The 26044-nt window shown below is 63.0% G+C and overlaps 2 protein-coding genes across 3 annotated transcripts in view; both read left to right on the top strand.

Annotated features, from left to right (window-relative positions):
* Positions 1-19214, top strand: part of EIF2B4 (eukaryotic translation initiation factor 2B subunit delta) — a 34252-nt gene extending 15038 nt beyond the window's left edge. The window contains exons 5-13 of the mRNA XM_039530858.1: positions 2022-2104; positions 3141-3232; positions 4661-4775; positions 7049-7125; positions 7430-7532; positions 16911-17038; positions 18043-18220; positions 18336-18516; positions 18961-19214. Coding sequence (XP_039386792.1) covers positions 2022-2104; positions 3141-3232; positions 4661-4775; positions 7049-7125; positions 7430-7532; positions 16911-17038; positions 18043-18220; positions 18336-18516; positions 18961-19160 — 1157 coding nt within the window. The 3' untranslated portion in view covers positions 19161-19214. The remainder of the gene's footprint in view (positions 1-2021; positions 2105-3140; positions 3233-4660; positions 4776-7048; positions 7126-7429; positions 7533-16910; positions 17039-18042; positions 18221-18335; positions 18517-18960) is intronic.
* Positions 19215-20618: 1404 nt separating this feature from the next.
* Positions 20619-26044, top strand: part of GTF3C2 (general transcription factor IIIC subunit 2) — a 39314-nt gene continuing 33888 nt past the window's right edge. Inside the window, exons 1-2 of one of the 2 annotated variants that reach the window (XM_039530431.1) lie at positions 20619-20738; positions 24997-25372. In XM_039530431.1, the coding sequence (XP_039386365.1) occupies positions 25062-25372 (311 nt within the window). In that variant the 5' untranslated portion in view covers positions 20619-20738; positions 24997-25061. Of the gene's footprint in view, positions 20739-20946; positions 21065-24996; positions 25373-26044 lie in introns of those variants that run through there. The other variant, XM_039530432.1, reaches the window with a different exon arrangement.

The raw sequence follows: 26044 nt of genomic DNA, 5'->3' as shown, positions 1-26044 counted from the left end.
CCTGGGGGCTGGGTGAGCTGGTGGGAGTCCAGGGCAGCGCCCCCTGGGCAGGGCTGGGTGAGCCGGCAGGTGGCCCGGGGCAGTGCCCCCTGGGTGGGGCTGGGTGAGCCGGTGGGAGTCCAGGGCAGCGCCCCCTGGGCGGGGCTGGGTGAGCCGGCGGGTGGCCCGGGGCAGCGCCCCCAGGGGGGGCGGGGGTGAGAGCTGCGGGGAGTCCAGGGCCGCACCCCCTGGGTGGGGCTGGGTGAGCCAGCAGGTGGCCCGGGGCAGTGCCCCCTGGGTGGGGCTGGGTGAGCCAATGGGTAACCTGGGGCAGCGCCCCCTGGGTGGGGCTGGGTGAGCCACTGGGAGTCCAGGGCAGTGCTCCCTGGGTGGGGCTGGGTGAGCCGGCAGGTGGCCCGGGGCAGCGCCCCCTGGGTGGGGCTGGGTGAGCTGGTGGGAGTCCAGGGCAGCGCCCCCTGGGTGGGGCTGGGTGAGCCGGCAGGTGGCCCGGGGCAGCGCCCCCTGGGTGGGGCTGGGTGAGCCAGCGGGTGGCCCGGGGCAGCGCCCCCTGGGGGGGGGGCTGGGTGAGCTGGTGGGAGTCCAGGGCAGCACCCCCTGGGTGGGGCTGGGTGAGCCGGGGGGGTGTCAGGGCAGCACCCCCTGGGTGGGGCTGGGTGAGCCGGTGGGTGTCTGACTCAGCGCCCCCTGGGTGAGCCAGTGGGAGTCCAGGGCAGCGCCCCCTGGGCGGGGCTGGGTGAGCCGGCGGGTGGCCCGGGGCAGCACCCCCTGGGTGGGGCTGGGTGAGCCGGGGGGGTGTCAGGGCAGCACCCCTGGGCGGGGCTGGGTGAGCCGGCGGGTGGCCTGGGGCAGCGCCCCCCTGGGTGGGGCTGGGTGAGCCGGGGGGGTGTCAGGGCAGCACCCCCTGGGTTGGGGGGCTGGGTGAGCTGGTGGGAGTCCAGGGCAGCACCCCCTGGGTGGGGCTGGGTGAGCCAGCAGGTGGCCCGGGGCAGTGCCCCCTGGGTGGGGCTGGGTGAGCCACTGGGTCCCCTGCGGCAGCGCCCCCTGGGTGGGGCTGGGTGAGCCACTGGGAGTCCAGGGCAGTGCTCCCTGGGTGGGGCTGGGTGAGCCGGCAGGTGGCCCGGGGCAGCGCCCCCTGGGTGGGGCTGGGTGAGCTGGTGGGAGTCCAGGGCAGCGCCCCCTGGGTGGGGCTGGGTGAGCCGGCAGGTGGCCCGGGGCAGCGCCCCCTGGGTGGGGCTGGGTGAGCCAGCGGGTGGCCGGGCAGCGCCCTGGGGGCTGGGTGAGCTGGTGGGAGTCCAGGCAGCACCCCTGGGTGGGGCTGGGTGAGCCGGGGGGGTGTCAGGGCAGCACCCCTGGGTGGGGCTGGGTGAGCCGGTGGGTGTCTGACTCAGCGCCCCCTGGGTGAGCCAGTGGGAGTCCAGGGCAGCGCCCCCTGGGCGGGGCTGGGTGAGCCGGCGGGTGGCCCGGGGCAGCACCCCCTGGGTGGGGCTGGGTGAGCCGGGGGGGTGGCAGGGCAGCACCCTGGGCGGGCTGGGTGAGCCGGCGGGTGGCCTGGGGCAGCGCCCCCTGGGTGGGGCTGGGTGAGCCGGGGGGGGGTCCGGGCAGCACCCCCTGGGTGGGGCTGGGTGAGCCGGGGGGGGGGCAGGGCAGCACCCCCTGGGTGGGGCTGGGTGAGCCGGCGGGTGGCCCGGGGCAGTGCCCCCTGGGTGGGGCTGGGTGAGCCGGCGGGTGGCCCGGGGCAGTGCCCCCTGGGTGGGGCTGGGTGAGCCGGCGGGGGGGGTGTCTGACTCACTGCCCCCTGGGTGGTGCTGCCCCATCTCCCCTGTGCCCAGGTCGCTGTGATTGTGCTTTTTCCCTAGTCCCCCACCCCCTTCCCAGGTCCCTAGGCTCTTTATTGCCCCCGTCCCTCTAGGGTGCCTGGGTCACGGTGGAGTGTGGCTGTGCCCATCCAGGGTGCCTGGGTGGCTCCGTGTTGGGGTCATGCCCTGGCCCCCAGCTCAGCCCGTTCTCCTTGCTCCTGCTAGCGGTGAAGCGGGTGCCGGAGCACGTGCAGGTGGACGACCCAGCAGCACAGAGGAGACTGGCGAAGAAGCTGGAACGGCAGCAGGTACAGGGTGCCCGGGCACTGCCACATGCTGAGGGACTCGCGGGGGGAAGGGCCTGGGGAGAATCCCGTGGTCTCGTCTCCGTGAAGGGGGACGCCCGAGGCATCGTGGGCTAGACAGCGGGGGTCAGGGGCAGCTGAGCTGGGCCCAGGGGGGCAGGAGTTAGGGGCACGGGCCTGGGGCAGGCTGGGTGGCAGTGGCGGCAGGGCAGGCGGGTGGGGTGGCTGTGGGAACGGACAAGGTGTGCGGACGCAGGTAAATCCTTCTGTCTTAGTGCGTTCTGTTATACCGGGGCTCTGCCCGCCCCCTCCCTGGCGGCGTTCGGCTGTGACCCAAACTAAGGGGCTCCCTTCACGCCAAGCGAGGGAAGTCACTTATCTGCTTAGTAGCAATAACCAGCCTGTCCCCACGCTCGTCGGGCTCGTCGCTGGTTCTGTTCGGCGGGGCTGTCGTGACCTGTCGTAGCTCCGTCCCTGTTCTGTACCCAGATACCAGGGACGGTTCCTAGTAGGCCAAATGGCTGTGTTTGGTACTGCTCCCCAAAGGGTTAATCCCGGGCACCCTAAAACCTGGCCCCCCGTTGTATAGGTTACGTTCATGTAGGTTACTAAGCAGCATGTGATATCAATGTGTATATGGATCCTTCACATGCACGTAGGTCCTAATCGCTAGCTCACCTCCTGACGGGCAGGTTGGCTGTGCCAAGCGAGGGGGTGTCAGGGCTGTGCCCGGCGGGGTAGGGGTGGGGGGGTGTGCCATGGGCAGGCTGGGCCCGCTGGGGAGGGGGCAGGTGGGTGGTGTCTGGTGAGGGAGGGGGTGTGTGCCATGGGCAGGCTGGGCCCGCTGGGGAGGGGGCAGGTGGGTGGTGTCTGGTGAGGGAGGGGGTGTGTGCCATGGGCAGGCTGGGCCCGCTGGGGAGGGGGCAGGTGGGCGGTGTCTGGTGAGGGAGGGGGTGTGTGCCATGGGCAGGCTGGGCCCGCTGGGGAGGGCCTTTGCCGACCTGCACTGAAGCAGCATGCTCTGAAATTTCCATGCCAGGTTCCTCTGAGGCCAGATTACGGCGCCAAAGTCAACCTCTTCTCCCACTTGCACCAGTACAGCCGGAAGATGCCGCTGACCCAGCAGATGAGGTTTGTGCCCCTCGGCCCTGAGGCTGGTGAAGGCGTCTGCTGCAGCCTGCGCTCTGGGGTGGGCTGTGCCCAGGCAGCCTGGCCTTCGTGTGTCCTTCCTGGATGTGGGGTGACGCCCCGTTGCTGTGGGCTGCCCAGCTCTGGGTGCCCACCCCAGGGGCAGATCTTGCTGCCTGGTGGGGCTGTGGGGCGAAGGGTGAGCCCTGGCCAGCTGGGGGTGGGGTTGGCCAGGACATCCCATTTCCTGCACGTGGGGGCGTACTGGCTGTGTGAGTGTGGGGGGTATGGAATGAAGGGGGTACCCAGTGTGTGTTGGAGGGGTATGGGGTGAGAGGGGCACACTATGACTGTGTGTAGGGGTGTCTGGGGGACGGGGTAACCTGGGTGGTTAGGGGAATATGTGACAAATAGGGAGCCCTGGCCTGGGACAAGTGTGGGGCAAAGAGTGATGCCCCAGGTGTGTGCGTAGCGGGCTGATGGGGGTGTGTGTGTCTGTGTGGGTGTGTAAGTTACAGGGTGACGGGGATGTCCCGGGGGTGCATGGGGGTGCGTGTGACAGGGATGCCCTGGGTGTGGATGGGGGTTATGGGGTGACGGGGATGTCCTAGGGCAGTGGTCCCCAACCTTTTTCGCACCAGGGACTGGTTTCGTCCTGCCCCCCAGGGCGGCATTAGCCGGACCCTCCGCAGTCATGCCTGCGGGAGGTCCACCGGCTCCAGTGGAGCTTCCGCAGCCGTGCCTGCGGGAGGTCCAGCTGAGCCGCACGACCAGCAAACCGTCCGCAGTCATGCCTGCGGGAGGTCCACCGGAGCCCTGGGAGCAGCGGACCTCCCGCAGGCACGACTGCGGAGGGGCGCTCGTCCCGCGGCTCGGGTAGACCTCCCGCAGGCACGACTGCGGAGGGGCGCTCGTCCCGCGGCTCGGGTAGACCTCCCGCAGGCACGACTGCGGAGCGGGCGCTCGTCCCGCGGCTCGGGTAGACCTCCCGCAGGCACGACTGCGGACGGTTCGCTGGTCGCGCGGCTCGGCTGGACCTCCCGCAGGCACGACTGCGGAGCGGGCGCTCGTCCCGCGGCTCGGGTAGACCTCCCGCAGGCACGACTGCGGAAGCTCCACTGGAGCCGCAGGCCCCGCCGGAGACATGCCGCCTAGGGGTCGGTTTGCGGCCCGGTTCCTAAGAGGCCCGGTCCGCGGACCGGGGGTGGGGACCCCTGCCCTAGGGGGTGTGGGGGTGACGGGGATGCCCTGGGTGTCCACAGGGGTGATGGGGGTGCCTTGGGGGGAGGTGATGGGGATATCCTGGATCTGGCAGGTGGAAGCTCTGTGGGGAGTGACCCAGCACTGGGGGCCGTAGGGTCCTTCCCCTTCTGCGCTGGTGGAGCCTCCCAGCTCCAAGGCCTCTCATCTGTGCCCTGCGTGTGTCCCCAGCATCCCCTCCACGGCGATCCATCCGGCCGTGGTGCGGCTCGGCCTGCAGTACTCCCAGGGGCTGCTGAACGGCTCCAACGCGCGCTGCCTCGCCCTGCTGCAAGTCTTCAGACAGGTACCGCTGACCTGGGCCTGGGTCCCTCACTCCTTTGGGCTGCGCCAGCGCCGGGCTCCCCCCTGGGGGGCGCAGGCTGAGACACTGCGTCCTGCCCTGGCTCGGGCCTGGGCTGCCCTGGCTGCGCGGCACAGGCCGAGACACTGCGTCCTGCCCTGGCTCGGGCCTGGGCCCGTCCCTGGCTGCGCCGGGCTCGCGGGCGCAGGCCGAGACACTGCTCCTGCCCTGGCTCGGGGCCTGGTCCCGTCCCTTGGGCTGTGCCGGGCCCCCCCGCGGGGCGCAGGCCGAGACACTGCGTCCTGCCCTGGCTCGGGGCCTGGGTCCGTCCCTTGGGCTGCGCCGGGCTCCCCCGTGGGGCGCAGGCCGAGACACTGCGTCCTGCCCTGGCTCGGGGCCTGGGCCCGTCCCTTGGGCTGCGCCGGGCTCCCCCGCGGGGCGCAGGCCGAGACACTGCGTCCTGCCCTGGCTCGGGGCCTGGGCCCGTCCCTTGGGCTGCGCCGGGCTCCCCCCCGTGGGGCGCAGGCAGAGACACTGCGTCCTGCCCTGGCTCGGGCCTGGGCCCGGGTCCTCAGTCTGCGCCAGCGCTGGCCCCCGTGGGCAGGCTGAGACACTGCGTCCTGCCCTGGCGCGGGGCCTGGGCCCGTCCCTTGGGCTGCGCCGGGCTCCCCCGCGGGGCGCAGGCCGAGACACTGCGTCCTGCCCTGGCTCGGGGCCTGGGCCCGTCCCTTGGGCTGCGCCGGGCCCCCCCGTGGGGCGCAGGCCGAGACACTGCGTCCTGCCCTGGCTCGGGGCCTGGGCCCGTCCCTTGGGCTGCGCCAGGCCCCCCCGCGGGGCGCAGGCCGAGACACTGCGTCCTGCCCTGGCTCGGGGCCTGGGCCCGTCCCTCGGTCTGCGCCAGCGCTGGCCCCCCCTGGGGGGCACAGGCCGAGACACTGCGTCCTGCCCTGGCTCGGGGCCTGGGCCCGGGTCCCTCACTCCCTCGGGCTGCGTCAGTCTGTTGTGTGCCAGCTCCCTGGGCTGGTGAGGCCAGGCCCTGTGTGGTGCTGCAGCCCAGCCTGGGAGCAGAACGGGTCGGGCTGCTGGTACCGCGGAGCCTCACGAACTGCCCCGCCCCCCAGCGCTGCCGGTGCCTCAGCCCCAAACACCCCAACCCTGCACTGCCCCGCCCCGCCCCCCAGCTGTCTGGAAGCCTCGCTCTCCTGCTCTGCCAATGCCCCTTGACAGCGGCCGGCGAGGCGGGCTGTGCTAACTGAGCAGAGGCAAACCAAGACAAAAGGGATCATTCACCTTTTTAAAACCCCACCACTGTATCCAGCACATAAATAACCTAGACCGTCACCGAGCACTCACTGCTTGTGCCGATGAGCGACGGGTTCCCCACACGCTGGCCTTGCACACGCTGCTCTTCCTCGCTCTGGCCAAGAACACGGAGCTGGGTCAGCAGCAAACTGGGTCGCTCCGGAGAATGACCTTTTCCTCCCCTTGGCTGGAAGTCCAGCTCCACGCTCGCTGTCCTGCTCTTTGCCTCTGTTCGGCTTGGCGTGCTCCTTAGAGTCGCTGTCCTGCGGCTGTCTCTCTTCCCACGGCATGTATCCACAAGCGGGCTCTCTGCGCCTCGTGGGCCCTCGCCTGCCCATTGGGTGCAGCGAGCTGCGTTCCTTCAGTACCTGTCACGCTCAGGCCATACGCTGCAGGCCGTGGGTGGGTGGGCTTCTCATTTGCTGGTTTCAGGATCTGCTTTGTGATCAGTTCCCTTTTCACCAAGCATCTTTCCCTGATCCTCTCTCCAGCATGTCTGTAGCTGTTATTCCCTCGCCTTCCCGTCTCTGGTAGTGCCTGCTCACATCCCCAGCTCTGCTTTTCTCTCCTCCTCGGGCCCTAAAACCTTCCCTGCTTTCCTCCTTCCCGGCCCCTCCTCCTGGCCTTCCTTTATTTGATCACCTCGCCTCCCAGCGCAGCTCAGTTCACTGCTAGCTCAGCGCCTCCCTCCGCCTCACAGCCTTTTCCAGCTGCCCCCCCCTCGCCCTCGTAGCTCGCCCTGTCCCCTCCCCATGACAGCACTCTGTGTCGGGTACGACACCTCCGCCCCACCCCAGCCCGTGTCCCCCCTGCCCATGCCTGCTCCTGGGAGATGTTCCCAGTTAACATGCCTGGCTGGGTTCCTGCTGCTCTCTCTAGAGGAGCCCTGGCTGCCTGCCCTCCACTCCTCTGCCAGGCCGGGATACCCTGTCCCGGTGCCTGGGTGTCATGGTCTCTTGCTTGGCTTATTCCAGGTGATCTGGGATTACTCAACGCCGCCCAATGAGGAGCTCTCGCGAGACCTGGTGGCCAGGCTGAAGCCCTACATCAGGTGAGGCCGAGAGAGACGGGACGGCAGGATCTTCCAAGGGAGGGGCTCTTGGGGCTGCAGTTCAGATGGGTTCTCCCCTGGCCCCCCCAGTCCGGGCTGGTCATCTCCGCTGGCGCTGCTGTTCCCATCCCCCGCTCCCCGCCAGGCCCAGGCTGGGGGTTACTGGGCAGGGGCTTCTCTGCAGATGCTGAAAAGCTGCTGATCCCCATTAATGAGCCCAGGCGCTCCCCCGCTCTGGGGGTGCTCCCTGCCCCCCAGGCCTGGCTCCAGTCCGTGCCCCTCAGCGTTTGTCTCCTCTCTGCAGTTTCCTGAACCAGTGCCGGCCCCTCTCCGCCAGCATGGGCAACGCCATTAAGTACCTGAAGAAGGAGATCTCGGGCCTGCCCAGCACCCTGAGAGAGGAGGAGGTGAGCAGGGGCCTGAGCGCAGGACACGGGCTTTACGCCTGCAGAGGGGCCTGGGGGTTCACCAGGGCTACGGCTGTAAAGACGCTAGGTCACGGCGTGGTGAGGCAGATACTGCCAGGGACCAGAAACGGGTTAGGAGACAGGACACAGCGTCCCGTCACCTTCCATTACGGCTGCAGGCAAATGGGGGCCTCGCGGTGCTGAACTAGATCTTGTTAGTGTGTTTACTGAGGAGGGAACGGGGGGCAGTGAAGGGCCAGAATGTGCAGGTGACACTGAGTTACGTAGGGTCGTGAGGAACTTCAGGGTACAGCTGCACTGCACACTGCTTTCAGTGTGTCGAATACATCCACAGCCGCCGCCCCCCAGCACTGGCATGAACAGCACTGCAGCCGGGGAGGCTCTGCTCGGGGGAGTACAGACACTCCTGGCCCCTGGTGGTCGCACCAGGGCACGGACCCTGCGTGGCTCTGCTCGCCCACGCAGCACCCCCATCCACACTGATGTTCTTAGAATCGTAGTGCCCCACCGCTGGACTCTGACCCTGCTGCAGGGAGAGGCTCCGGCAGCGGGTGGGAGGCAGCGGGGAAAGGCTCCGGCAGTGGGAAAGCAGCAGGAAAAGGCTCTGGCAGCAGGTGGGAGGCAGCGGGGAAAGGCTCCAGCAGTGGGAAAGCAGCGGGGAGAGGCTCCGGCAGCGGGTGGGAGGCAGTGGGGAGAGGCTCCGGCAGTGGGAAAGCAGCGGGGAGAGGCTCCGGCAGTGGGTGGGAGGCAGCGGGGAGAGGCTCCGGAAATGGGAAAGCAGCAGGGAAAGGCTCCAGCAGTGGGTGGGAGGCAGCGGGGAAAGGCTCCGGCAGCGGGTGGGAGGCAGCGGGGAGAGGCTCCGGCAGCGGGTGGGAGGCAGGGAGAGGCTCCGGCAGCGGGTGGGAGGCAGCGGGGAGAGGCTCCGGCAGCGGGTGGGAGGCAGCGGGGAGAGGCTCCGGCAGCGGGTGGGAGGCAGCGGGGAGAGGCTCCGGCGGTGGGAAAATAGCAGGGAGAGGCTCCGGCAGCGGGTGGGAGGCAGCGGGGAGCGGCTCCGGCAGCGGGTGGGAGGCAGCGGGGAGAGGCTCCGGCAGCGGGTGGGAGGCAGCGGGAAAGGCTCCGGCAGGGAGAGGCTCCGGCAGCGGGTGGGAGGCAGCAGGAGAGGCTCCGGCAGCGGGTGGGAGGCAGCGGGAGAGGCTCCGGCAGCGGGTGGGAGGCAGCAGGGAGAGGCTCCGGCAGCGGGTGGGAGGCAGCGGGGAGAGGCTCCGGCAGCGGGTGGGAGGCAGCGGGGAGAGGCTCCGGCAGCGGGTGGGAGGCAGCGGGGAGAGGCTCCGGCAGCGGGGGGGAGGCAGCGGGGAGAGGCTCCGGCAGCAGGGAGAGGCTCCGGCTGGGGGTGGGAGTCAGCGGGGAGAGGCTCGGGCAGTGGGTGGGAGGCAGCGGGAGAGGCTCCGGCGGTGGGAAAACAGCAGGGAGAGGCTCCGGCAGCGGGTGGGAGGCAGCGGGGAGAGGCTCCGGCAGTGGGTGGGAGGCAGCAGGGAGAGGCTCCGGCAGCGGGTGGGAGGCAGCAGGAGAGGCTCCGGCAGCGGGTGGGAGGCAGCGGGAGAGGCTCCGGCAGCGGGTGGGAGGCAGCAGGAGAGGCTCCGGCAGCGGGTGGGAGGCAGCGGGGAGAGGCTCCCGCAGCGGGTGGGAAGCAGCGGGGAGGCTCCGGCAGCGGGTGGGAGGCAGCGGGAAAGGCTCCGGCAGTGGGTGGGAGGCAGCGGGAAAGGCTCCGGCAGCAGGGAGAGGCTCCGGCAGCGGGTGGGAGGCAGCGGGGAAAGGCTCCGGCAGCAGGGAGAGGCTCCGGCAGCGGGTGGGAGGCAGCGGGTAGAGGCTCCGGTAGCGGGTGGGAGGCAGCGGGGAAAGGCTCCGGCAGCGGGTGGGAGGCAGCGGGGAGAGGCTCCGGCAGCGGGTGGGAGGCAGAGGGGAGAGGCTCCGGCAGCGGGTGGGGAGCGGCTCCGGCAGTGGGTGGGAAGCAGCGGGAAAGGCTCCGGCAGCGGGTGGGAGGCAGCGGGAGAGGCTCCGGCAGCAGGGGAGGCTCCGGCAGGGGGTGGGAGGCAGCAGGGAGAGGCTCCGGCAGCGGGTGGGAGGCAGCGGGGAGAGGCTCCGGCAGCGGGTGGGAGTCAGCGGGGAGAGGCTCCGGCAGCGGGTGGGAGGCAGCGGGGAGAGGCTCCGGCAGCGGGTGGGAGGCAGCGGGGAGAGGCTCCGGCAGCGGGGAAAGGCTCCGGCAGCAGGGAGAGGCTCCGGCAGCGGGTGGGAGGCAGCGGGGAAAGGCTCCGGCAGCAGGGAGAGGCTCCAGCAGCGGGTGGGAGGCAGCAGGGAGAGGCTCCAGCAGCGGGTGGGAGGCAGCAGGGAGAGGCTCCGGCAGCCTTTCCCCGCTGCCTCCCACCTGCCAGGGCCTTTTACTGGTCTGTGCAGCTACACATCACAGTATGGACGCAGCGGCGTGTACCTACACCTACCCTACGTGCTGCCAGAGCAGCGGTGCCATGTCGGCGCAGCCTCAGAGAAGCCAGGAGAACAGGATTGTCTGCATTGATTTCCATGTGCTCGTAACACCTGCAGCTCTGCATTGTGGCAGTGAGTGTATTCAGATCTCATGCTTTGGGCCTTCGGCCACTCACCTGCAGGGGGCCAAGAAGGAATTTCCCTCCAATGCACAAGTGGCAGGATGGATTCTGGTTTTTTTGCCTTCCTCTGAAGCATTGGAGATGGAACACTACGCGGGGTGGCCCTTCGCTCTGGGGTGGTGCAGAGGATCCTTTCTACATGCCCAGCTGCTGGTCTTGCTCACAGGCTCAGGGTCAAACTGATGGACAGATTCGGGGTTGGGAAGCAATTTTCCCCAGGTCAGATTGGCAGGGGCTTTGGGGGTTTTTCATCTCCCTCTACAGTGTGGGGCTTGGGTTGCCTGCTGGGATCACCTGGGCATGTCTCACCTGATCAATTCCCTGCCATTGCGGGGGCCACAGCCCTGGGGGCACCTCGGTCTCTCCAGTTCTCTGCCTGTGGCCACAACTGCTCAGTCTCCTGCGGGGTGAAGTGCTGCAGTTTAACTAAAACCTTTGGGGTTTGTGTAGGGCGGGAGAAGTGGGGTTCCGGGTGGGTAAGGACTGCCCTCGCGGTGTCTGATAACAAGTGAGACACCTGGAATTGGGTGTGGAGCACTGGAGTGGAGGAAGGTTGCCTCTTCCACAGTGAGGGTCACTTTGTGGTGCCGGGGGGGTATTGTGATTTTGTAGCGTGAGAGTTCTTTGACAAGGGCTGTCTTGTACCCAGTGCAGCTCAGCGTTAACCTGTTCCGTGTGGTGAGAGACCCCAAGGTCTAGTCAGCACGTCCGGAGAGCTGGGCCTTCACGTGGCACATATTGACATCAAAGTGGCTTTTGATCAGTTGCAAAGTCAGCAGCCCTCCCTCAGTTCCCTTGTGCCACTGTTGTGTTCATTTAGATGGAGCAAATGGGCCAAAGGTGGTAACAGAACCCAGCCCCCATCCAACATTAAACTGTGTTAAACAAGGGACAGGGCGGGGGTTGGTATCCAGAGACCTCAGCCTGCCTAGCACCAAGCCAAACACCCCATTAAACAGCCTGTTCACCTGCTATTACAGCTACAGAAAAGGACGACAAACAGTTAAAGCGTTTGAAATGTAAAGCATTAAATCAGACTTTCCTTCCAGCCGCATCCCGTGTTCCCTTGCCCTGTAGCTGGAGAGGGTTTTAGAAGGAAAATCCCCCGGCTGTTTGACCGTCTCCTAGACAGTATCAGCTGCTGTTATGGGCAGAAGCGAGCTGAGATGAGCTGGAGCTGCTGCTGCTGTTAAAGTCAATCCCGCTTCATCCCAGGTGGTGTCTGGGATTCAGCTGTGGCTGGTGGAGATGGCGATGTTGTCTGGATCTCTCTCTCTGGCCTGTTCTGGTCAGGACGACCAAAGCCCAGGGTCCCTGGAAAGGGTGGAGGTAGCAGCCATGATGGTGAAACTCACTTGAGTAGTCACTGTCTGTTCTTCCTCTCCATTCTTCTGTCCGTCTTCTCCCCACCCCCAAAGTCTCTTTAAGGACCCACATGGTGAGCAGTGGGGGAATAGCCCATCCCCTCATTATTTTGTCCACCAATTAGGCCTGATATCTGAATATATTAACTTCTGGCTCCACATCATCTGTTTCTAACAATTAGAATTTCAACACTCTTTGGATTGTATCAGCATGGCCTTCCACAGTGAGGGAATCTCCTGGAGCTCAGCCGCATGGCCTTCTGGTGTAGGCTAATCCAGTCTCTCTCTGGTTCTCTTGCACCTGTTCATAACACTCTTTATTGAAAATGACTTGACCTACTTTCCACTGTACATTTCTAAGCAGGCAAAAGTTACAGCCTACCCATGACAGCAATACGGAGCCTGGCGAGTGCCCGCCCGCTGACTTTCTCCTACCTTCAGACTCATCTTCTACATCCAGTTTGGTGACAAAATGCTTCTTCACCCCCCTCTTAGCTTCAATTAATTCTCTCCTGTGGACATTTCGCGCTATCCATCCCCCAGTGCCGCGGGTCGCAGCGCATTGCACTGACCATGTGTTAGACTCTAAACCCGCAGGGCGTAAGCCAAGCCCCCTGCCGACAGGCATGGCCGATGCCTTTTCTGTCCGGGGAAGAGCCACATCCCCATTAGACGCACAGGGGGTAAGGACTCGCAAGTCGAGGGAGGCGTGGCTGAAATGCGCGTCACTCAGACCTGGAGGAGATGTCCACCTCCCTCCAAGGAGCCCACAGGGTCATCCTCAGCGAGTGCTCAGTGAGCAGACCCACGCCTGGGCTCGAGCAGCACAAGGAAGGCAGGCAAGACAACTGTAGCAAAATCGGCACAGGTCACATCAACGCTGTTTGCCCTGGTACTATCAGCACCCCCTGCTGCTATCGCAGCACCAAGGCTGGCTACTGCTTTGGCACCGGTACCGGCAGAGCCTGCACCAGCTGCTCCAGCAGGGACCCCATCATCACTGCAGCAGGCACGAGTGTAGGGCCAAGCAGAGACAGACACGACTCCAGGCATAGAGATGTCGCCCGATCAGGAGGAAAGGGGAGGGTGCCGTCGTGCTGTGCCAAGGGAGCAGTGCTAAGTCACTGACAGAGACACCACGGAACGCCCTTACTGAACCACTGGGATCCCTGCTGGGCAGCCGTTGGCGCAGAGCTGGAGCAGAGACATCCCCCATGGCACTGGCCGAGGAATACGCCTCGTCACCGTCACCAAACTGTGCCTTCTTCCCAGCACCAAGCAGAGACTCCTCCCCGCTTCTGGCTGACAGCGGCCCTAGAGGCGGTACCAGGGACCCCTCTCGTAGGGGGCCAGAGTGGTGCTGAGCTCACCTATATACCATGCTACACTGGCTCTTTTCCTTCCCTCATTCTTAGCAGGCCAAATATACCTGTTGTGCCCGGCCCTGGTCCCACCCCTTACAACGTCTGGTCATGTTCTGTCTTGGAGGGTCTTGAGTCTGGGGGCTTCGGTATCCCCCCATGGGAGGAGTAGGGAGTGAGCTTGTGTTTCAGGCAGGATCACCGTTTCTTTGGCTTTTAGTGTTTCTTACCACCACCCCCTTGCCTCTCCCGACCAGTTGCTTGACCTTGGCTTGGGAGAGGAGTCGGTAGGGTGTATGCTCGGCTGTAAAACTCCACCATACCCAGCAACACTTGAACGCTCTTCCTTGTCTTCTCACATTGTGCGGTAAACCCATCTATAGTGGGCAGATGCAACACACAGTGTCTTTGTTCACACACATTAGTAAGAATATAAAAGTATAAAAAATCAAACCCAAAATTTGATCTCAGGCTAACAAACGGGCCTAGATACTAACAGTAACGTCTCACCCTCCTGGACGCAGCGTTCACGGGAGCCGGTGTCGACTCCAGGCAGAAAAGGCATGCATGCCCGAGGGTGGGCTCCAGCACTACAGGGGCCAGGACAGCCATGTCTTGCAGCGCTAGCTCGCGTGTTAGCATGCACGCACAGGGAGTCTCTTGCCGGACATCAGCTGCGGTCCCTCTGACTCTGGCTCAGGTCGGTCTCATCTCCACCGAGCCTTCAAATAGGCAGGGATGTGTCTGCCCCAGCACGTCACTGCGGAGCTGCAGGTGGTTGGCCCCACACACCCTTGGAAAGGGTTGCCCTTCCCAGTCCCCTCGCAGATGAAGACACTGATCATGGATGTGTCAGGCTGGGGGCTCACTTGGGTCACTTACAGATTCAGGGGACTTGGTCCCCGGCCGGCGTGGGGGGAATCTCCTGGAGCTCAGGCTGGTGTGACATTCCTACCTGTCTGCTGGAATTCAGCCCTGCAGAGCTTCCTGCATGACACACAGCAGCGAAAAGGAGACGCCTGCTCCTTACACGTCTGGAGGCCATCAGGGTCTGGACTTGATGCCATCCAAACAAGGTGATGCCGCTGGCCCTTCCATCTCCCACAGCAGCCAGCAAGAACCGAGAGGGCTTCATGGGCAGTCACCAGCCACGAACAGTCCCCACACAGACCCATACTCTGCCTTGGGGGTTCCCCTAAGAGGCCCTTTTGCCACCACGGACGATGCCGAAGGTCAGAACCTTGGCTCCCAAGAAGGACTGAGCCCAGGATTGTCCCCAGAGCTCGTCCTCCTGCGGTGGAATGGAGCCTGCTGCATTCCATTCCACCTGCTCCCCCAAGTCCTACGGTGATCTCCCACAGTCTGTCTCATTGCCGCATTGGCCAAGGCAGCTGTGGCTCACAGCCTTGTGACAAATGGCTGTTCAGCTGCTGATCCGGCTCCTGGACCTGATCTCGCAGCACCGTGGCCAGCTGCTCCATCCAGACCCGGGGTCGCTGCACCTGATGGCATGGCTGTGGGCTGACTCAGTGCCGCGGGCAGGCACTGCTCCTTCGGGGCCTAGGAAATCCTAACTGAATGCAGGACAATATCTGCCAGACTGATGGACTCCTCTAGGTGGAAGGTGGTCTCAATCTGGCAGTCCAGCCCCGTTTGGTCTGAGCCCCAGCTTTAGAACCCAAGATCCTGGACTCCCTGTTACACTGGAAGCAGGCTAGCCTTCACTTCGCTCCGTTAACGTGCCCCTCACAGCATTTCAGCTCGCCCCCTGTGCGGTCGTGCCTGCTCTTTTCACACACCTGTCTCCCTAGTGTTGAGATTCCCAAGGGACTCCTGCATTGATCAGAGAACCTGCCTCTGCCTGGGAGCTCCTGAGAGTCGTGGAGCCTCGGTTCGAACCGCTCTCAGGACGGTCCCTGCACCACTTCACTCTGAAGTCGGTCTTGCTAGTGGCTGTGACTTCAGGGACGTATTGCCGAGCCTCCCTATGGGACAAGGTGGGGCTGAGACCTCAGCTGACGTTCACTGCTGAGCTGGTCTCAGATTTCCATCAGAATGGGCCAGTCCATTGCCAGACTTCCTCCCGCAGCCACACTTGGTGCCAGGAGAAAAGAAACCACACGCGTGATGCATCCAGGGCTTTGCTTTCTTGTATTGTCCAGACCAAACCATTCCGACCCCCCCCCTTCCGTTTATTGCCAGAGCCCTGGACCAAGCCATCTCTTCACAGAGAATATCAAAGTGGATAATATCACACGCTGTAGCTGGCGGCGTTACCAGCTGGCCGGCGCACTCCCGTCTGCTTCAGACACACGCCAGTATCCGAGATCTCTAAGTGACCCGCTGACCTTGTCAAACCCTATGCCTGGGATTCAGCAGCCAGGTCTGAGCCAGGTACTCCAGTCATGGCCAGCTGGAGCTCCTCATTCCCCCGCCCTGAGGGACACTGCTTGCCAGTCACCAGCAGCGGGCTCCATGCTCACCTGTACTCGGAGAGACTGGTTACTTACCGGGCTGGAGCTGTGGTGCTTCGAGATGGTGCAGTCCGTGTGGATCCCATGACGCACCCTCTGTCCCTGTTTTCAGAGCCCTCAGCTACCAGGGGCTTCGACCTGCGAGGGACTGTCACAGGTGCCCCACCCCCTCTCCCCTTGCACAGGAGCATGAGGGGGCCTGGGGTGCATGTGTGGCCCTGAGGCACCTGGCTATTAAAACGTCCCATCCCATGTGCACAAGGCGCCTGGCCGCGTCCAGGGGGACCTGCACTTCCTACACACAGCATCTCGCAGAACCACCGCTCCAGCAGCGGCGTAACCGCCCGCTAGGTTCTCTCTGCCCTGGTGCTACAGGGGATGAGACATTGCCAGTGGATTTCCTGCTGTTGGCTGATCGCGGATGAATACAGAGACTTGGGACTCAATTCAGGAGTATCCTGCCTCTGTCCCCCTCTGCCCGTATCCACCCCTCAACCTGGCTCCAGTCCCCCTCTCCTCCTATCTGTCCCCCTCCTGCCCTGGATCCCGCCTCCTCCCCACCCTGTCTCCCATTTCACACAGCTCTGTGTTTGAATCAACTACTTCCTCTTTCTCCTGCTGCAGGGAGCCGGGCAGGGGACTCGCCAGGGAACATGCTGGCCCCAGTGCAGTGCTACGGGCACGGTGCTGCAGGGAGCTGGGCAGGGAACATTGTGCCCCTGCAGTCAGGGCTGGCTTCGGTGCCCCAGCGCGGTTGTAGAGGGTTCTGTCCCCCTCAGTTGAGGTGTGATTGCAAAGGCCTGACCTACCATGTTAAAGATCCTTGCCACTTGCTGTCTGTCGGAGTTGGGGTTTTAGCTCCTGTGGCCTGGCCAAATTCCAGCCTAGGTAATTTGTTTGGCTGAGCTAACCCCCTGCAGTTGTTTCGTAGAGGTTCCTCCTTCACCTGCTGATCTCATCTATTTTGCAGCATTTCTGTGTGGCTCTTACAGGTGCCCAGTTCCACCCCAGAGGGGACTGCACCTCCATATGGGTGGGGTGATGGGAGTGCTTTGGAGGCCTTGTAGCTGGAAGGTGGTACAGGAATGGCAGTCGCTCTGCCAGCCTATTCCCTGCAGGAGAGAGGGAGTAACCCCCTGGGTTTCCTCTCCAGTTCTGTGGGGTGATGGGTCCTTTGAACTCACGGTAAGGCCTGTGCCATGCAGTGCATCCTGCCCCCTGCTCACGAGGATGGGTTGGGGGGATGGGAGCTGCCCTGGCTGAATTGTGCAGCACAGACCTGTTCCTTTCCCTTCCTCCCCCAGTGCTGAGGGGCTCTCCCAAACCATGTGCTGGGGGCCTGCAGCAGCTAGGCCCACTCGGGGCATCCTGGGTAGGCGGGATGGGAGTGCACACTCCTACTGGGAGTGTGGAGCATGGCCAGCTGGGGGGTGAGCCAGAGGGAAGGATGTCAGAGCTCTCAGGCCCCAGAGTGACTGGCACTGCTTCTCCCCAGGCAAAGAGGAAACTGCAGGGCAGCATTGACGGATACGTGAGGGAGAAGATCCAGCTGGCAGCCGAAGCTATCTCCAAATATGCCTTCGAGAAGATCAGTGACGGTGATGTCATCCTGGTGTATGGATGGTACGGAGGATGGAGCTTCCCTGTGTGGATGATCTGGCCCAGGGTGGAGGAGCCTTCCTTATGTTTGCTGTGGGCGAACTGGACAGTCCCAACCAAAAATACAGATACTTCAAAAGGCTAATTTCCCATGAGCAAAGTTGACTGGAAGGAAAATTTAGACAGAAAAATGTGAATGGAAATCAGGTGCTGTTTAAGAGAAATTCATGAGATGGCTAAACATCCATGATTCCACAATCACAGAAGAGGACAACTGTGCCTAAAAGCCCATCCTGGGTCAGTGGGGAAGTGAAGGCAGCAGTAAGAAATAAAAAAGCAATATATAACAAATGGGAAATTGATAGCAATTGATATAAACTAGAAGCTAAGAAGTGTAGGAAATTGATAAGGGAGGCTAAAGACCTCAGGGAAAAATGCATGGCTGTCAGGGCTAGGGACAAGGAGTTCAAATATATCAGGAACAAAAGAAATTCTAGCAATGGTGTAGGCCCGTTACTAGACAGAGATTTTGGTAATATTGTTAATGATGTGGAAAAGGCAGAACTGTTCAATAAATATTTCTGTTGAATATTTGGAGTGAAGCAGGATGAGCTTTAAAGAGTTTGATCTGTTTAGTTCAGTAAGAAAAGTGAGAGGTGACTTCGTTACAGTGTCATTACAGCACCTTCACAGGGGGAGAACAGTGAGGGCTCTTCAGTCTAGTGCAGAAAGGCAGAACAAGAACCCATGGCTGGAAGCTGGAGCCCAACAAATCCAAACTAGAAAGAAGGCACAAAATTCTCACCAGGAGGGTGATGAACTCTTGGGACAAACTGCCAAGGGCAGGGGTGGAGTCTCCCTCTGTCGTTGGCTTCAGATCCGGACTGGCTGCCATTCTGAGTGTGCGTTAGCCTATCCCACGTTATTGGGCTAAATGGATGAGGTTCTCTGACCTGTGATATGCCAATTAGACTAGATGGTCCCTTCCCGCCGTAAGCTCAATGAATTCACTTGTGGTGTCCTGTCAGCTCCTCCTTAGTGAACCGCACATTGTGTGACGCCCATGCCAACGGTCGTGCCTTCCGGGTGATTGTGGTGGACAGTCGGCCGCGGCTGGAGGGCCGGGACACACTACGTAGGCTGGTGCGCAAGGGCATCCGCTGCACCTACGTCATGATCACCGCCATCTCCTACATGCTGCCCGAGGTGAGCAGGCAGCTGTGCTGAGGGCAGAGGGGAAGGGTGTTGCTGGGGTGATGGAGGCAGAGCCTGCCACAGCCGTAGATTGGTGCTAGTTGACGTGGTGTCCCCCCCCCCGCAGGTCTCCAAGGTGTTGCTGGGGGCTCACGCACTGCTGGCCAATGGCTCCGTCATGTCCCGGGTGGGGACATCCCAGATTGCGCTGGTGTCCAAGGCCTACAACGTGCCTGTGCTGGTGTGCTGCGAGACCTACAAGTTCTGTGAGCGGGTGCAGACGGACTCCTTTGTCTCCAACGAGCTGGGTACGTGCCCTGCGTCCTCCCGTGCCGTGGGCTCCACTCCCCTCAGAGCAGCCGCTGGCCACGGTGCAGCCAGACTGCCCAATGTATGGCACGTCCCAGCGCAGTGCTGCGCCCTCCTCTGGCCAGTTGGGGAAGTCATGGGGGCAGGGAGGGGCTGTGCCAGTGCCAGCCAGCTCCTTTGGCTGGGGGGCTGTCCGAGTGCTAGCCAGCTCCCTTGGCCAGTCAGGGAAGTCATGGGGCAGGGGCTTGTGCGGGGGAGGGCTGTCCCGGTGCCAGCCAGTTCCTCCGGCCAGTTAGGGAAGTCATGGGGGGCTGTGCCAGTGCCAGGCAGCTCCTCCGACCAGTTAGGGAAGTCATGGGGGGCTGTGCCGGTGCCAGGCAGCTCCTCCCAGGGAGGGGATGCAGGTGCACCCTAGTGCCTGACCCTGTAACATGTCTCTATAGATGACCCTGATGACCTGATCGTGCCCGGGAAGGGAGGAGCCCATCTGCGTGGCTGGAAGGAGAACTCGTCCCTGCGCCTTCTCAATCTGGTCTATGACGTGACCCCCCCCGAGCTAGTGGACCTGGTGATCACAGACTTGGGCATGATCCCATGCTCCTCGGTGCCCGTCGTCCTGCGTGTCAAGAACGTGGAACAGTAGTGGGTGGGGTGGGATGGGGGCTGCATGGACCCCCAATAAACCCTGCTGATCTCACGGCTGCCTGCTGTGACTGCATAATTGGGGGACAGGGCCAGAGCTGCACTGCATGGGCCCCCACCTGCCCCCAGGGGAACCAGCCCCTCTGGCTGCCCCCAGGGGAACCAGCCCTGCCCCACGGGCTCCTGTCAGGGTACCCAGCCCCCCTGCCTCCACCTGCCCTCAGTGGAACCAGCCCCTCCCCCATGGGCTCCCCTCAGAGTATCCAGCCCCCCCTCTGCCTGCCCCCAGGGAAACCTGCCCTGCCCCACGGGCTCCTGTAAGGGAATGCAGTCTGCCCCCGTGGGCTCCTCTCAGAGTACCCAGCCCCCGCCCTCAGGGAACCCATCTCCTCCCCACAGGCTCCTGTCAGAGGAACCAGCCCCCTCCCCGGGAACCCAGCCCCACCCTCACAGGCTCCTCTCAGGGTACCCAGCCACCTCCGCCTGCCCCAGGGGAACCCGCCCGCCCCATGGGCTCCTGTCAGGATACTCAGCCCCTCTCCTCCCCAGAGAACCAGCCCCGCCCCACGGGCTCCTGTCAGGATACCCAGCCCCTCCCCGGGAACCAGCCCCTCCCCCATGGGCTCCTCTCAGAGTACCCAGCCCCCCCTGCCCTCAGGGAACCCATCCCCTCCCCCACAGGCTCCTGTCAGGGAAGCAGCCACCCACCCCCCCAGGGCAACCAGCCCCACCCCGATGGGCTCCTCTCAGGGTACCCAGCCCCGCCTGCGCCCAGGGCAACCAGCCCCACTCTCACGGGTTCCTGTCAGGGTACCCAGCCCCCCTGCCGCCACCTGCCCTCAGTGGAACCAGCCCCTCCCCATGGGCTCCCCTCAGAGTATCCAGCCCCCTCTGCCTGCCCCAGGGAAACCGCCCTGCCCCACGGGCTCCTGTACGGGAATGCAGCCCCCCCCCCAGCCTGCCCCCAGGGGAACCAGCCCCTCTCCCATGAGGTCCTCTCAGAGTACCTAGCCCCCCCCCCAGGGGCTCCTCTCAGGGTACCCAGCCCCTCTCCCCCTCCTGGGAACCAGCCCCTCCCCTGTGGGCTCCTCTCAGAGTACCTAGCCCCACCCCAGGGGTTCCTCTCAGGGTACCCAGCCCCCCTCCCCCTGTCCCCAGGGGAACCAGCCCCGCCCGCACAGGCTCCTCCCTGGGGAACCAGCCCCTCCCCTGTGGGCTCCTCTCAGGGTACCCAGCCCCCCCCGCCTGTCCCCAGGGGAACCAGCCCCGCCCGCACAGGCTCCTCTCAGGGGAACCAGCCCCGCCCCCACGGGCTGTGTCCCAGGATCTGGCTCCAGGCAGCGCCTCCTGGGCGCGAGGGCGGGGCGGGACGGCGCTCGCGCTGCTGCGGGCGGGGGCTGGCGAGGGGCGGGGCCGCACATGCAGATCTGGGAGCGAGCGGAGCCTTGTGGGAGCGAGACAACGGCCGTTCCCAGGGGCTGCCGGGGACGCCGCCGGAAGTGACGCCAGGGAGCGCCGCGCGCCTGCGGAGCGGCCATCTTGGAGATCCCGGCTCCGCGCGCGCCGCCGGGGAGCTGAGGTGAGGGCGGCGGGGCCGGCTCAGCCGGACTCGGCCCCGCGTGACCCCCGGAGCCCGCCCCGGAGCCATGCGGGCGGCGCCGGCCTGAGGCCTGCGGGCGCTGATGGCGGCTCGTGCCGCAGCCGGGGCTATGGGGGCGGCGGGCGCGGGGCCCCGCGGGACCCTGCGCTCGGAGCCGCCCTGCGCCGCGACGGCCGCCGCGGGACCGTCCGCCCCGGGGGGCCGGGCCGCGCGGCGGGAGGAGCCGGGCCGCCGCCGCCGCACGACAGGACGCGGATCCCGAGGGAGCGAGGGGCCGGAGCCGGGCTCGCCGCAGGCTGCCGCCCGTACGTACCCGCGTCCCAGCCCGGCTCTGCCCCCGCACCGGCAGCCTGGGCCTGAAACAGCTCTGCTGCGCCGCCCCCCCCGAGTCACCCTGGAGCCCCCCCCGACGGCAGCCTGGGCCTGAAACAGCTCTGCTGCGCCCCGGCAGCCTGGAGCCCCCGCCCCCGAGTCACCCTAGAGCCCCCGCCGGCAGCCTGGCCCTGATACAGCTCTGCTGCGCCGCCCCGAGTCACCTAGAGCCCCCCGCCGGCAGCCTGGGCCTGAAACAGTTCTGCTGCGCCCCCGGCAGCCTGGAGCCCCCGCCCCCGAGTCACCCTAGAGCCCCCCCCCCCGCGCCGGCAGCCTGGGCCTGAAACAGCTCTGCTGCGCCGCCCCGAGTCAACCGTCCCCGCCTGCCAGCCTCGCTCTGCGCGGGGAGCCCCCCGAGTCACCCTAGAGCCCCCCCCGCACACAGTGCCCCCGTCCCAGCGCCGGCAGCCTGGGCCTGATACAGCTCTGCTGGCCCGTCCCAAGTCATCCCAACACAGCTCTGCCGGCCCCCCCAAGTCACCCCGACACAGTTCTGCCGGCCCCCCTGTCTGGGGTTGGTCCTGCTTTGAGCAGGGGGTTGGATTAGGTGATCTCCTGAGGTTCCTTCCAACCTTGGTATTCTATGATTCTATGAGACGGCTCTGCTGCCCCCCCAGTCACCCCATCCCTACGCTGGGGCCTGACACAGCTCTGCTGCCGCCCCCTGAATCACCCCGACACAGTCCTCCCGGCCCCCCATCACCCCAACACACCTGCTGCCCCCCCCACGCACTGCTCTGCTGCCCCCACAGTCACCCCATCCCAGCACTGGGGCCCAGACAGCTCTGCTGGAGCCCTCCCCCGGAGTCACCCTGTCCCAGGACTGGGGCCCAGATGGCTCTGCTGCCCCTCCCCCACCGTCACCCCATCCCAAGGCTGGTGCTCAGACAGCTCTGCTCCCCTGAGTCACCCCGACACAGCTCTGCTGGCCCCCACCTAATCACCTCATCCCAGTACTGGGGCCTGACACAGCTCTTCTCCCCCCCCCCCCAATCAATTTCACCCTGTCCCAGCGCTGGGGCCCGACACAGCTCTGCCTCTGGGTGGAGTGTTAAGGGGCCTGCTCTGAGGTGTGACCCCCATTTGATCGCTAGGAGACTGGGGGGAAGGGACTTGCCAGATTATGTGGCAGTGGAGAGGATAAATCCCAGGCTTCATACATCCAAGTCCTGTGCTTCAATCCCAAGTATACCTTTCCTCTCCCTCAGTCCCCTGTGCTCTTTGTCGTGTACAGAATCCTTGTTCAATTCCTGTTGTAAGCTGTGCGTGGTTAAACAGCTGCCAGGCTCCCCTGCCGGTGGCTGCCTTTCAGTGGTGATTTCTGTTGTAGCCAGAGCTCCAGTTCTCATTTAGCTTGCCTGAGGCTTTCTGTTGCAAGCCCCCAGTTTTGGGTTGCCATAGCATAACTCTCTGAAATGTCCATCTCTGGGCCTGCAAGGGCCCGGGTCTTGGCTCAGGACCTTTTTGAGAATTTGAATTAAAGCCTGTTCAAATTTGGAGGCCATGTGGGCAACTTTCCCATGTGAGAATCTGCCTGCTGCTGAAGTCAGGAGAGCTCTGGGACTGATCAGTGGAAATCACCCTCTGCGTGCACAGTTTGGGAGCTTTCTAAGTGCTGGCAAACTGCACTGAGCCACAAACTCAGCTCATGGAGTCTCCTGAATTAGGCCATGTTGGGGGAAGACGGAGACCCTCTTGGTCTTCCATTCCTCCTTATCTGAGAGCTTCTCCCTTAATAATCTTTTAGAAAAAAGAAAAGAAAATAATGGAGATATCCTAGCTCCTAGAACTGGAAGGGACCTTGAAAGGTCATCGAGTCCAGCCCCCTGCCTTCACTAGCAGGACCAAGTACTGATTTTTGCCCCAGATCCCTAAGTGGCCCCCTCAAGGATTGAACTCTCAACGCTGGGTTTAGCAGGCCAATGCTCAAACCACTGAGCTATTCGTTCCCCCGAGGAGGAATTCTTCTGTGAGCTTCCCAGTTTAAATGAGACCTGACTCTCCTCTCCCCCACCCGCCTCCGGGTAGGGTGGTGAGTGAGCCTTGTCCCGTGGAAAGCTTGTGGTAGAGTCAGGAACAGAACCCAGCTCTCTGGGATCGCAGAGCACTAGACCACAGCACCTGATAGGTGGACTTGGCTCTGCCTGCCCATGCAGCTGCTCCGATTGGCAGCTGCAGAAGGGCCAGGGAGGTGAAAAAGCATTGGCATGGGAGAGGGAGGGCGCGGGCAGGAGGTGTTGTGGATGGAGTGACCTGGTTTATAGTCTTAGCTCGTACTCTATCGCTCTGAGTTCTGCAGTCCTGTTGACCTCACCTGTAAGAACATAAGAAAGGCCGTACCGGGACAGACCAAAGGTCCATCTAGCCCAGTATCTGTCTACCGACAGTGGCCAATGCCAGGTGCCCCTGAGGGAGTGAATCTAACAGGCAATGATCAAGTGATCTCTCTCCTGCCATCCATCTCCATCCTCTGACGAACAGAGGCTAGGGACACCATTCTTATCCATCCTGGCTAATAGCCATTTATGGACTTAGCCACCATGAATTTATCCAGTCCCCTTTTAAACATTGTTATAGTCCTAGCCTTCACAACCTCCTCAGGTAAGGAGTTCCACAAGTTGACTGTGCGCTATGTGAAGAAGAACTTCCTTTATTTGTTTTAAACCTGCTGCCTATTAATTTCATTTGGTGACCCCTAGTTCTTGTATTATGGGAATAAGTAAATAACTTTTCCTTATCCACTTTCTCAACATCACTCATGATTTTATATACCTCTATCATGTCCCCCCTTAGTCTTCTCTTTTCCAAACTGAAGAGTCCTAGCCTCTTTAATCTTTCCTCATATGGGACCCTCTCTAAACCCCTAATCATTTTAGTTGCTCTTTTCTGAACCTTTTCTAGTGCTAGAATATCTTTATTGAGGTGAGAGACCACATCTGTACACAGTATTCGAGATGTGGGCGTACCATGGATTTCTATAAGGGCAATAATATATTCTCAGTCTTATTCTCTATCCCCTTTTAATGATTCCTAACATCCTGTTTGCTTTTTTGACCGCCTCTGCACACTGCGTGGACATCTTCAGAGAACTATCCACGATAACTCCAAGATCTTTTTCCTGACTCGTTGTAGCTAAATTAGCCCCCATCATGTTGTATGTATAGTTGGGGTTATTTTTTCCAATGTGCATTACTTTACATTTATCCACATTAAATTTCATTTGCCATTTTGTTGCCCAATCACTTAGTTTTGTGAGATCTTTTTGAAGTTCTTCACAATCTGCTTTGGTCTTAACTATCTTGAGTAGTTTAGTATCATCTGCAAACTTTGCCACCTCACTGTTTACCCCTTTCTCCAGATCATTTATGAATAAATTGAATAGGATTGGTCCTAGGACTGACCCTTGGGGAACACCACTAGTTACCCCTCTCCACCTCGTGCCCTCCTGTCACTCACCTCGTGCCCTCCAGCCCAGCCATTTGGCACAGGGACTTTCTTCTCTTTCAAATAACCCAGGGCTCCTTGATCCTGCAAGGCCCTGTCAAACAGGAAATGATCCAAGTCAGTTTGTTATCTGACACCAGGCACCTGGCCTTGGAGAGAGCCCCTCTCCCCAGAGGGGTCCCTGTGGCTGAGGAGTGCCCCGGGAAGGGGCAGAGTGGTTGAGCTTGCCCTGATAGCTGCCGGAACCTGGGCTTAGCCAGAGAGAGTCAGTGCCCGACTGCTCCAAGGCAAAGGCCTTTGTGTCTGCAAAGGGTGCCCTGTCACCCCCACGCTTGTGGGCAGCAAGACAGCTTTGGGTGGGAGAGGTGAATGGTGAGCTGAGCTGCACGTCACTGACATCTGGCCTCCTTTCTTTGGCCAGGTGAGCTTCCAGCGCTGGTGGGCTTGGGGGTCTCAGCCCACCCTGAAGGGGGATTGGCAGCTGCCATGCCCAGGAGGAAGCCTGTCCGAAGCCGAAAATCTAAAAGGAAACCGCCTGCCCGCAAGTGTCCAGCCCGGGCGGAAGCTGAGGGGCATGGGGCGGGGACCTCAGAGAATGGCCCCGCCTCACCCGTGAAAGTGCCAAAGAAACGAGGCCGTAAGTCCAAAGCAGAGCTGCTCCTGCTGAAGCTGTCGCAGGGTCTGGACTGCCAAGCGCCGGAGCCTATCTGTGTGCAGAAGATACTGGGGAGCAACGAGGCACCTGACGGCTTGGAGGCCACGCCCACTGGGCGCCCCAAGAGGCGGGCGGCTAAAGTGTAAGAGTGGGTGTGGGGGGATGGGGAATAGAAGTGCACTAGGGGCAAGGGTGCCAGTGTAAGAGTGCCCTTGGGGGCAGAGCAGGCATCATTTCTTTGTCCTGGGTTTATACAGCGCCTAGCGCAATTGGGCCCTGGTCCATGGCTGGGCTCCTAGGTCCTACGGTACTACAAAGAATCAACAGGAGGAGGTGAGGCTGTGCAGCTGGGCATGGTGCTCTTGGGGCAGGTTCTGTTCCTAGAATTCCTCTGTATGCTCTCTTGGGAAGGTGTCACGGAGTCCCTGGGCGATGCTCTGGAACTGCTCCCCACAAAGCCAGTCAGGACTTTGGGGAGCCTCCTCTCCCTTGGAGCAGACTATCTTTAGGGTGGGAAGCTCACATGTAGCATTCAGCACGTGCCCCTCCGTGTGCTTCCTACGACGAGTCCACCCAGTCGGGGTCCTGGGGAAGCCAGAGGTTCCTGCACCCCCACCTTGCAGTCAGACGTGACTCTCAGCCAGCCAGTAAGACAGAGGTTTATTCGATGACAGGAACACAGTCCAAAACAGGTCTTGCCAGTACAGACAACAAGACCCCCCTTAGTTAGGTCCATCTGGGGCCCCAGGGAGGCCCCAGCCCTGCTGGGAGGCCCGATTCTCCTCGGGGCTCCCCTCCCTTTTCTAGCCAGCTT

This window comes from Mauremys reevesii, linkage group 3, assembly GCF_016161935.1.
Source record: "Mauremys reevesii isolate NIE-2019 linkage group 3, ASM1616193v1, whole genome shotgun sequence".
Lineage (NCBI taxonomy): Eukaryota > Metazoa > Chordata > Testudines > Geoemydidae > Mauremys > Mauremys reevesii.
Note: the sequence above shows the minus strand (reverse complement) of the source record. Positions and strands in the feature narration are given on the sequence as shown.